The sequence below is a fragment of the Lepidochelys olivacea genome (genome assembly GCF_965140295.1).
Source record: "Lepidochelys olivacea isolate rLepOli2 genome assembly, chromosome: 4".
Taxonomy (NCBI): domain Eukaryota; kingdom Metazoa; phylum Chordata; order Testudines; family Cheloniidae; genus Lepidochelys; species Lepidochelys olivacea.
Genome location: NC_140414.1, coordinates 97,864,168 through 97,876,063, shown reverse-complemented (window position 1 = coordinate 97,876,063; position 11,896 = coordinate 97,864,168). Strand labels below are relative to the sequence as shown.

The 11,896-nt window shown below is 40.5% G+C and overlaps 1 protein-coding gene across 1 annotated transcript; it reads right to left on the bottom strand.

Moving 5' to 3' along the window:
- Positions 1-299: 299 nt before the first annotated feature.
- SGCB (sarcoglycan beta) lies at positions 300-10,779 on the bottom strand. Its single transcript, XM_084626401.1, has 6 exons — positions 10,554-10,779; positions 6,583-6,792; positions 5,125-5,310; positions 4,803-4,994; positions 2,819-2,950; positions 300-2,142 (listed from the first exon to the last, which is right to left on the bottom strand). The coding sequence occupies exons 1-6, from the start codon at positions 10,590-10,592 to the stop codon at positions 1,942-1,944; spliced, it is 960 nt and encodes a 319-aa protein (XP_084482527.1). The 5' UTR covers positions 10,593-10,779; the 3' UTR covers positions 300-1,941.
- Between the last annotated feature and the right edge of the window lie 1,117 nt (positions 10,780-11,896).

Here is an 11,896-nt window from a genome sequence, read left to right as displayed (position 1 = left end):
TTCCCTTTGTTGATATTCACCCCTTCTTGTCAACTGTTGGGAATGGGCCACTTCTACCCTAATTGAATTGGCCTCATTAGCACTGATCCCCCACTTGGTAAGGCAACTCCCATCTTTTCATGTGGTGTATATTTATATCTGCTTACTGTATTTTCCACTCCACGCATCTGATGAAGTGGGTTATATCCCACAAAAGCTTATGTCCAAATAAATTTGTTAGTCTCTAAGGTAACAAGTATAAAAGCCTTATAATTAGCAAGTTTATTTTTTACACTGGAATACATGATTCTCTCTCCAAAAACAGTTAAGAGGGTTTTAATAAAAGCTGCCATCATTCTCAAAGTGCAAAGGTTTCATTAAGACCCCAATTCATCACAATACGTAAGAACTTGCATTAACTTTTAAGCATGTATTCTCATAATGTAAAATTTAGGCAGATGCTTCCATACAATGCAGAATTGGGACCTAGATTACGGTCACAATTATAACTACAGAACATCTGCTCAATTTCGAATTTAAATACCAGTTTACTTAGTAACAAATTTATTATATTTCTAGTCATTATAAATAGCTACACTTTTTTTTTTATTTAGAAAAGTAATGGTCTCAATCACTATGGCCTACAATAGTGTTATTACAGTGTTTTGAATCCTCACCTGTAGAATACCATAGAATATTTTTTATTAAGGTACCCAAGAAAAAACTGTGTAAATAAAAATAAAAAATGGGTTTTCAAAGTAGAAGACAAGCTTCTAAATCTCAAAGCAGATACAATACAATAGTTGACTGTCCCAGTTCCACCTAAAATGTTGGGCACAGATTTTTCTTAATGTCTTCTTAAAGATCAAATAAGTCAACATATGCTTTTCTCTAATTAATTGAAAATAATCAAAAGAAAATTGTCAAGAGTTCATATTAATATTCCAACAGTCAATATTTATCAACTGCAAAAAAAAACTGAAGCAATTTGAATAAAGATTTCACTGCATTTACAGGGCTATAGTTTTGAAAGCTAGCCTCTGTTTTTGCATCCAAATAGTGAGTATGGCTATTTGGAGATGGAGAAAAGGTTACTTGGATGTCAGGTACAGATTGTCTCTACAAAGCAGTTACTTAGATGACGGACCTTTATTGCACTCTAAGTAATTACTGGTGCAAAAATGAAGGTCTGGTTGAGGGTGGGCTGAAAATCAGCATATAACACATATATATAAAAGAAGCTAGTTTGCCTTTTGGCCCCTTCCGGTAGGGTTTATCTCTAACGAACTGGAAAGATCCTTCCCAATTGTTCCTTTGTGGTTGGTTTCCTGTTACTGCCACAAAGCACGGCTCCAATGAAGCCTATGCTGCCAGCGCCTCCCTCTTACCAGTTACCGCAAAGTCCGCTTCTTACAGAATGATCTGCGCAACCAAAAAGAGGCTCTGTGGAACAAGTAACAGAGCTGCAAACTGTATTGCTTTATCCAAGGAATCTCTGCAGAGCCCAAGGTGGAACAATGTGCATCCTCCCAACTCTACACCTCACTCCATGCAGATTCCAGCAACTTCTCAGAGTTCTGAGGTGAGAGGAAGTAAAACAGCACTTCAGAGGCAAGGAGTTGAGGACTCTTTGCAGGAGGTGCTCAGCATCTTGTAGGATCAATCCCCCAGTAAATCTCTCTTACTGGCCTCAATTCAGCAAGGTACTTGATCAAGTGTGTATGTTGAAGCATGTGCTTAAGTATCTTGCTAAATCAGACCCATTATTATGGTAAATACTCTATTGTAAATACTGAAATTATGCAACAGACATAATACTGCTGTGCTAAAAATGTTAGTAATAAATATTATAATAAACTGTTGTGTAAACAGAAATAATTGGCATGCAATTGTTTTATACACACAAATGTAAAAACGTAAATGAACTCTCTTCATGACTGCTCTTGTCCCAGTACTTTGCGTTTAGTGTATGGTTCCACAAGGGTTGACTGAGGTTTGACAACCCATGTTGCGGGTCTTCACTTCAACTCGGAATAGAGTTCCATCTGCACACATACAGAGCTTGTAGCGCAGCCAGTCAACGTTATTAAACTTTTCCCCATAAGAACTTGGAAGTCGAGATGTGCTGACCATCACAGTTCCATTTAAGATAATGCTGTTTTCCTAATAAAAGAATAATTATACAATTTATCACTGAATAGAAGTAGGATATTTATTTCCAAAAGAATGTAAATGAATAGCTTATTTTCAAAGCTACCCTAAAGATAATAAAAGAAAGGTTATTAGTTTTGTTTATATTTTAAGTCTTTGCATAAGAACTTTATTTAAAAAAAATTACGAGTGAACGTAGTGCTCATACATCTCAGTTCTGACCCGCAGCATACCTTGCTATTCCACTCATAGGCCAATACCGAGCACACTACTCATTTTGTGGTAGTTAGATGTGTGATGCACAATACAATGAGCCCACCAAGCTTATCTTCACTTGTGAACCAGAACAAACCAGACTTTAAACATCAATCTTCTAAAACCTAATATTTTTCCCTTTAACCTCTTCTCCACTTCAGATTGTGCACATCATTAACATAACATCAAAAAGCATACAGTATGAAATAATTACTAACTCAAAGTTTTTCAGTCACTATTTCAAAAGATGAATAATTAAATTATTACATTTGCTTTTATAATGCTACAATTAATTGAACTGCTACTAAACTATATTTTTATCCTGAATTTACAGATTTGAATCCATCCAAAAAAATGAGAGAGCCTAATTTTTCTTCTTCTTCGTTTTAACATGGAGCTATTAGAAATAATTTTGTCAATATAAAATACTTACTGCCTTTAGTTCCATATCACCATGCATACGAAACTCAATGGTTTTGCCCATGATGAAAACACCTTCATTTCCACGAACAATGGCACGTCCGTCAACCTTTATATTTAGGTCACTGGTAGCATTGCTGGTAATCTTAAAGGGAAAAAATATGCAAGAAGAATGAAATAATGGTAAACAGAGTTTTAAAAGTTCCATTTTTGCTTGTCTTTAAGTAATTTTGTTAAATTAGTTCCCTAAATAATAGCCACACTGCTAAAAATTTGAATATAACACAGTCAATGCATGTTGCATATCCCTTTCCCTATGCCTTTAAAGTTTCTACAATTTTTTACTGCTCTGAACAATGAGTCATGACTAGAAACAAGGATTACCTATCTTGGAAAATTTCTGTGTCACAGTAAAAAGTTTAATTATCTAGACTGTCAGCTAACTTACACTTGCATATCACTTGGCTAGGATTAAGTACAGCCATACCTGCAGATGCTCTGGCAAACAAAGCATCTTGCAGCCCGCCAGAGGCTTACCCTGAACAAGCTGTGAACCAAGTTTGGGAACTGCTGTGCTAGAGAATTTAGAGGAACATATAAGTTGTTTAGGTGCCAAATTTAACCTACCTTATAAGTCTCTCTTATTCTGAAAAGTAATTATATGAAAATGATTCCTCCTTACCCATCAGATTTGTTCCTTGTGTGTATTCAGAGTTAAATCTGTTTACTTAGGTACAAAAATAAGTTTACTTTTTATTCCTGTTAGTTCTGCAGCGTAAACATCACTGAGAGAGTAAGCTGGATTCTATTCCTTCTTGTACGTCATCAACAGAATTGTTCACTAAATTCTAAGTACACAGCCAGTTACCTGTGTAAACCTACTGAAGGCAATGGTGTTGTATAGTTGTGACTAAGGGCTTGGCTACACTTACATTTTATAGCACTCTAACTTGCTTGCTCAGGGGGGTGAAAAATCACCCCCCTGAGCGCAAGTCAGAGCGCTTTAAAGTGCTAGTGTAAACAGGCTCTGAGCGCTGGGAGCTGCACTTCCAGCACTCGGAGCTAATCCCCTCGTGGAGGTGGATTACCAGGAGAGCTGGGAGAGCGCTCCCCCAGTGCTTGCGCGCAACCATGCTCGCACTTCAAAGTGCTGCCATGGGAGTGCTCCCGCAACAGCGCTTTGAAGTTTCCAGTGTAGCCAGGCCCTAAGGTCTTAATGTGGCCTGAAGAATCTTTATTACAGATGGTGATGTGGAAGAAAAACCTCAGAGCTTGATTTTCAGATCCCATGTTGAATTTGTAATGCTGGCAGCTGGAAAACATCATCTTTTTTACTAATAAATGGGGCACATTTGATCTGGAAGTCAATCTGACAAACATGGAACCCTGCAATGCCATTCACTTTTCAGTTTAACTGCACATAAAAAATTGTTATCATGTGCTGGATAATGTCATCTGATTATTACAAATCTATTGCCAAGGAAAAGAAAGCAATAGGCACAGGTTGTGTGTACTCACGTGTGCGTGTGGTATTTTTAAAGAATTGAGTTTTTTTTTAAAAAATCTGAATTCTCCACAACCTCTGAACAGTAATAATTATACAACAAGCTATTTCTGGACCAGTTAGCTGTAAAAATCAATAATGCTGGTGCATGATCAAACAGGAAAACTCCAATGGCAAACAGAAAAATAAATTTGGGTATTCTGGTCCTGATATGTTAGGATGGTTAGTTAAAGCATTTTATTTTATTTTAACTTATTCTCTTACTTGCAACAGTGTACCACAAAAAGAACATAACTTTATTACAACTTTTCTTCAGGATTTTACTGTTTACATTTTGCAACAGTTACTTCATGTCAAAATACTTTTTTGGTTATACTTCTGTATTTACTTGAATATGTCACAACACAAACTGCATTCCTACTTTGCAATAACAAACAATTCCATAATTAGCCTTTATATAAAAGAAAAAGTGAGCTATTAAAATAGCTCATACCCTCTCCGTAGATGCCTTCTGTACATTCAAAATTTTCACTCCATTTGGCAAATGAAACTCATGAGTCTCATAGTCTGTGCTGAACAAAGTATTGTGTGTCCTTGGGTCAATAAATTCCATACCAATATCACTGGTAATGGAGGTTTTGTCCTTTTCCACACTAAGTTTTGTTGTTCCTTGCTGAAATACAATCTGCGGAAACAAATCATTAAAATTATTTTAAAACATGACAAAAACATTTTTACTATAGTTATGATTAATAATAATAATGCAATTCCCCCATATTGTTTACCATATATGTTCAGCTCATGATGTAACTTACAGGCTGGTTATTTCCAGTGATAACCAAATCTTCATTACGCCTGCCTCCTACTGTACTTTTATATAATGGATGTATAACTCCCATGTCGGATACTTGTTTAAATCGCAGTAAGCCACTCTCATGAAACTCCATGCTGTCACAACCATTGGGCCCAATACGAATCACAGCCCAGATGACAAGTGTGATCTAAAACAGTAACACAAGCATAGTTTCATATTTATTTTAATACTACAGATGCAGGAAAACAGAGTGGTCAAAATACTTTTTTTAAAAGGAGCGTTTAATTAGTTATTACATTTAAAATAACCACAAGCATACAAATGATTTAAGTACTAGAGATTTTTACAATGGGTGTGTGAAAGGAAGTTTGTTTTAAAGAAACTATTTTCCTTTGCTTTACTATGTTTATGCTTTCTTTCCACTGAAAACACAGAAATGCAGTTAATCACAATATATGGTTATTTTTAACCCATCTCAAATATGATCTAAAATAGTTTGTAAAATATTATAAAAACCTACATTCTCCCTACACTTGAACACTCTGAAATTAAGTAATGTGGATGATGGCTTGAGACATCTTCCTGTTTGAGATACTGGCTGTATTCTAAGCTAAATAAACTCAGCGTGAAAGGTGTTTGTTAACCCAGTCTTGAGTTAAAAAAAAGGACCCTTCAGTGTTGATGGTATACTGAAATGCCTAACTATGAGGAGATGAGACGCAAAGGTGGGTATTAAAATAGTGAATTGCAGTAGCAAATCAGAGTGCAAATTGTACAGGATGAATTCTGAAAACTAATATACAGTTCAGTTAGTAACTATACAACATTCCTGTGATCTGATGGGTTGAGAGCACTTCATTGCATACATTAATTCAGAATAATTGTATTGAACGTTGCACTGGTAATAATTTGCATTGTTTGTCATGTACAGCTCTGGGAGTGGAAATAATCAGAAGATTCCTGTTCCTGATTAATATTAGGGGCATAGGCTTGGTTGTGGTCTTGATACATGTGGCCTCTGAGATGAGAGAATGTAAAAATAAGATTTAGCGTTTAAGCTCTTCGTGGAAGGAACTGTCTTTTTAATCTCTGTAGAACATCTTGCAATGTTATAATGCTATTTTTAATAACAACAGAGAACTTTGGGAAGGAATGGAGGAAAAAATCATTGGTCTGATTAGTCATACTAAGGAAAAGACAAGGGAAAAAAAAAAGATTGGGGACTTCTTGCTAATAAAAACCCCACAATAAAACACCTTGAAATAATCTTTTTGAGACTAAAAATAAGCAGGAAATGTAGGGAAAAAATTAAAGTAATCCCCCTTAATACACTTTAAGATTGTGCTTTCCAAAGTATTCTGATCTATGCTGGAGAAAGTTTATATTTATTTAGTAAATACTCAATAAAAAGTAAAACAAGCATGCCCAAACTCACTTGCAGCCTAAGTATTATACTCACAATCAAATTGATGACAGCCAAAATAAAAAGGAGAACAATCACACAAATAGCCAAGTTGCCTTTCCTGCCCCGTAAGCCTGTTTTATGGAGACGGTCTTCATCAATTGGGATATATCCAGCCTTAAAGTTACTGTTGTGTTCTTTATTAATGTTTCTCCGCTCCACAGCCTTCTCACGCATAGACTTCTTCACAGGGCCATTAGAACTTTGCTACAGCATGACACAAAGCATGGGTAAATGGTTATTTTACAGGTAATCAAAATTTATAACAAAAGTAAGAGTTTGAACCAGTGGAATATTTGTCTGCTATCCCAACGTTTAGTTTATCTATTTTTAAGTAACACCACTACAGAGGCACTTTAAAACCAATTAAATTAAATTTAAAACCATTTTGTGCATAGTCAGTTTTCTCTGTTTCTGGGGGTCTTTCGCTTCAGGAAAAGGGAAGAGAAAAAACATTGTAAAACCACAAAAAACTAGTAGGGAAACTCGTGGGCATGTATAACTAAAAATAGTTTTAACTTACTGTTTTGAACTGACTAGATCTCAAGGTGACAGTATCACTTTCATTGATATTACTGGAGGGCAAATTAACAGGTAGGGAATACTTTCATATAAAGTATTCTCAGGGATAGAAAGTGGAAGGGTTATAAGACTCCCATATTTTTAGAGCTTTGTACAAAACCTTATGGTACCTTGTTCTTTCTCCCTATTTTTCTTCTCTTTCAATACAGCAAGATGCTATTTTGAGGTCTAATCCTGCAAACATTCTGCAGATCAATTTTACTCACATGCAAGTCTAACTTAAACATAATAAATGTTTTACTCCCAGGGGCATTCTGCACCAAAAATATAAAAATTCCGCACACAATATTTTAAAATTCTACAAATTTTATTTGGCATAATAAAACTACATAATCACACCAGTTTCAATTATTTTGGTAATTTATTTCAAAATACTTGTCTGCAAATATGTCTGTAACACTACAGACACACACACAGAAATTCCCCCAGGAGTAGAGAGTTAGAGAAACCCCTATGACAACCCTATTCCTGTTCTCTGCCTCCCTCCTCACCCCCCTCCAGAGCCCAGCTGGAGGTGAGGGGGGGGGGGGGAAATCAGATGCTCACAACCCCTCCCCCCCCCCCGAGCCCAGCCACAGTGCCCCCAGCCAATACACCCACACCCTCTCCCCTCCAGAGCCCAGTCATGGGAACCCCCAGCCCAGTTACCCGCAGAGCCCAGTCGTGGGCCTCCCCCTTGCCCAGATACCCACACCTCTACCCCCCAGAGCCCAGCCATGCCCACTCCCCCCCAGCCCAGACACCTGTCCCCCTCCGCCCCAGAGTCCAGGGATCCAGAGGGAGAAACAGCTTGATGCTTGGTCCCAGGTTTGCATGGAGTTTCCTGCAAGCCACTGTCTCCTTCTCTCAGAGCGTTCTGGGAACTGCAGCTGCTAGGAACCCTCTAGCTCCCTCTCCCTCCCTCCAGCAGTGTCTTCTATGTGTGAGCTGAGCTCTGCTGGGTCCAGCGCATTTCTGTGGGGGAAAGGAAATTCTGCATGCACAATGTTAATTTCTGCAAAATTCTGCATTGCGCAGTGGCACAAAATTCTCCCAAGAATAATGTTGCAAGACTGGGCACATAGTGACTCCTTTCTCTCTTCAGGCCACATCTAATGTTACTTCCATGGATGATGAACTATGAGAGTATATCTCTCCCCCCCCCCTCCCCTTTTCCTCTCAGAGACAGATGATGACACTCCTTTGATCATTTTAGCCTCCACTACTCTGAGCGAGAATTCAGATAACTAGACTGAAAACCCAGCCTAAGTCATATTTAAACACTGTCAACAAACCATCACACTAGAACAAATTAAATAAAATGAAGCATATGATCACAATTCTATTTACAATAAACTACACAGCTGTATACTGATTTATCAAGTGAGAGATTGAAAAAGACATTTACTCCTATGTTGAGATGTTACAACAAATGTACATTTTATTAACAAAATTCAGACTATGTGAATAGGAAAACCGCTTTTTCCTATTATATAAATATACAGACACTGTTCCTATACGTGAATCTGTATTCCAATGTACATTTTTAATGAAAGCGGCGAAGAGTCCTGTGGCACCTTATAGACTAACAGATGTATTGGAGCATAAGATTTTGTGGGTGAATACCCACTTCAGATGTATGAAGAGTATTTCAATATTTTTAATGAGTATCTAAATTTCTGTCAAAAGAAAAGGAGTACTTGTGGCACCTTAGAGACTAACCAATTTATTTGAGCATGAGCTTTCGTGAGCTCATGCTCAAATAAATTGGTTAGTCTCTAAGGTGCCACAAGTACTCCTTTTCTTTTTGCGAATACAGACTAACACGGCTGTTACTCTGAAACCTAAATTTCTGTCATTTACCCCTACCAACAGCTAGCACTATATATAACAAAGTTCTATTATAGCATAGCAAAAAGCGATGTTTTTTCTTGGCTGCACATATTGTGACTGGTCATCCTTAATTTTTCAAACAAATGTAATGTGAGAGGCTTGATACAAAATGTAGTTCTTTCACTACACTTTTAATCAGTCTTGCCCGTGCAAGTAGATGCGGGGCCTTAGAAAACACAGTAATACAGCTTGCACAATGATAATTAAAACTTTTCAGAGAATCAAGATCAATTAAAAATAGAAATTAAAAATTAGTAGTCCTTTGAAGAATATCTGATTACAAACTGGAGTCCCTTTATAATAAATCTTGTATCTCTAATATTTTTAGATGTATTTAAACAAGCAGGTGCGGGGGGAGTGTTCAAAAACCTTCCAGGCCTTTACACATAATAAAGAAGCAAAAATACCATTTAAAAAAACAAAACACTGTTGCCAACTGCAAGCACTCAAAAGAATCAGGTCCTGTAAAATCATGACATTTAAAAAATCTAATGATTTTTAAGCCAATCATTTTTCATTTCATTATTTTGTCTTCTGAGTTCAGGTTTCCAAACTATTCTCTGAAACCATAAGGACTAGAAATTTAGTTTAAAAAGAAAAAAAGCTGAGATGCTCAAGAAATCATTGGACTCCAGAAGCTTGGGCTTTTAATGAAAACCCCAGATATGGCAAGTTTGCTCCTGTTATAACCCTCCTGATCCCAGGATATGAGAGAGAGGTCGCGGTTTTCAAGGTTGAAAGGCAAACTTGTCCCTTCCATCAACAGGAAGATGGTCCAGAAAAAGATTTTACCTCACCCACCCTCACAACTCTGAAACATTTTCAGATCATCTTGAAAGGAAAAGGCAACTGTGAAAGGGTTTGCTTGCAATGAAATTCAGCATAAATCAGGCACTATGCATTTTTGTTTGATTTTACTACTTGAGTAACAGAAAATCAATGTGCAAAGAAAAACAACCCCCCCCCCACACACCCACTCACAAAACACAATCTCGCCACCACCCATTCATCAAACGCCACGGGCAGCAACTTTAAATACAGACAACTGTCTCGGCTCTAATTAGCTTCTCCCCCCAGCAGGGAAGAGCAGGTTTTCGTGAGCCCAGCCCTGGGGGAGGGGAGAGCACGGTGCAGACGGGTTTCGGCGCAGAGCGGGGCCACAGGCTCTTCGGAACGCTGCGGGGCTCTCGCGGCCCGCGGGCAGAGGAGGGGCTGGCTGGAGTCCGGCCTGGGGCAGGCTCGGGGCCGGGCGCTCCTCTGCGGGCCACGGAGCAGGCTCCCCTGGGGGTGTTTATGCCGCTGGTGTCCCCGCCGGTTCGCACGGCCGGGCTGAGAGCTCGGGTCCCTAAGGAGCCACGGCTGGGGGCGGTGCCGGCACAGCGGCCTGGGAGGGGCTCGTCCGCGGCCGCTTTCCCTGGGGCCCGGGCGCCGCTGGGGCTGTTCCGCCTATGGCGAGGGAGCCCTGGGGGCGGCTGCCCCCCGCGCGCCCCGCCGTGTGGGGAGCGGGCACAGACCTGCTCCGAGGCGGCAGCTCCCGCCGCCGCCGCCGCCATCTTCTTCTCCTGCCGCTGTTCTGTTGCTGTCCCGCCCAGGCGGGGGGAGACTAGCGCCGCGCCAGCCGCCTGTCGCCGCTCCCTGTCCTGGGCTCGGCGCCTCCCGCCGGGCTGGGCACCCCGCGCTGCTCATGTCCGGCCTGAACTCTAGGGGGCAGGGTCGGGAATTCACCCTGCGGCTCCCCTGGGACTCTCAGAAGAGCCCCGCTCGGCGTGACCCTGGCCCAGAGCAGCCTCAGCCTGGCGGCGAGTGTGTGGATGAGTCTGGCACACACCCGGGCACCCTGAAATGCAGGCCCCGGGCCAGTGACAGGGAAGACGCATGAGCTTGTGGGGAAGGTCTTGTGGCAATTGGGAGTCAGGAAGTCTGGGCCTAGTTCCTTGGTCTGCTACAGACATTGGGCCACTTTCCCTCTTTGAGGCTCAGTTTCTCAGGAGTAACCTGAAGAGAATGATATTTCTTGAAGTAGTGTCCACCTCAGGTGCCCGTGCGTCCCTGCACTGCAGATGGGAGATTTGCTGTGGCAGTGCTGGCTTGGGGCCTGCCTGCGCAGCGGGTATCTCGCTGTTGGTGCCTCATGCTGCACGACCCGTGCACGACTCGACCCATTGAGTTCCTTCCCCACCGTCCTCGGCTGTAGATGGAGCTCAGTGGCAGTGCTGCCTCTTTGTTTTTTTCTCTCTGTAGCAATATTTAGATTTGTTGTAGTTTAGTAAGTCTAGTTTACTTACTTGGATACTGTTCTTTCAAAAAAAATTAATTGCTATCATTCCCACTCTTTCTCTGTTGGGAAACTTTTAATGGCCACGATGCCTGGCTCGCCCGGGTTTATATGCTGGGACTTGTGCTGTGAGGCGATGCCTGTCTCAGAGAGCCACTCGTGTGTCTGTTGTTTGGGGGAGACTCATCCCTCAACATTGTGTGTGCTGTACAACCTTGTAAGCCAGGGCATGGCATGACAGAGATCATAGAATCATAGGACTGGAAGTTGATCTCGAGAGGTCATCTAGTCCAGTCCCCTGCACTTATGGCAGGACTATATTATCTAGACCATTCCTGGCAGGTGTTTTGTCTAACCGGCTCTTAAAAATCTCCAATGATGGAGATTCCACCACCTCCCTAGGCAATTTATTCCAGTGCTTAACCACCCTGACAGGAAGTTTTCCCTAATCTCCAACCTAAACCACCCTTGCTGCAATTTAAGCCCATTGCTTCTTGTCCTATCCTCAGAGGTTAAGAACAACAATTTTTCTTTCTCCTCCTTGTAATAATCTATTATGTACAGTAACTCCTCGCTTAACAT

Bases quoted from the DNA above. Each gene is read 5' to 3' on its own strand.
- SGCB (XM_084626401.1), bottom strand. From the start codon at position 10,592: ATGGCGGCGGCGGCGGCGGGAGCTGCCGCCTCGGAGCAG. The intron at 4,995-5,124 runs GTAAGTTACATC...TTGTTTCCGCAG, and splicing joins TCACTGGAAATAACCAGCCT to ATTGTATTTCAGCAAGGAAC. The intron at 2,951-4,802 runs GTATGAGCTATT...TTTCCCTTTAAG, and splicing joins AGAAGGCATCTACGGAGAGG to ATTACCAGCAATGCTACCAG.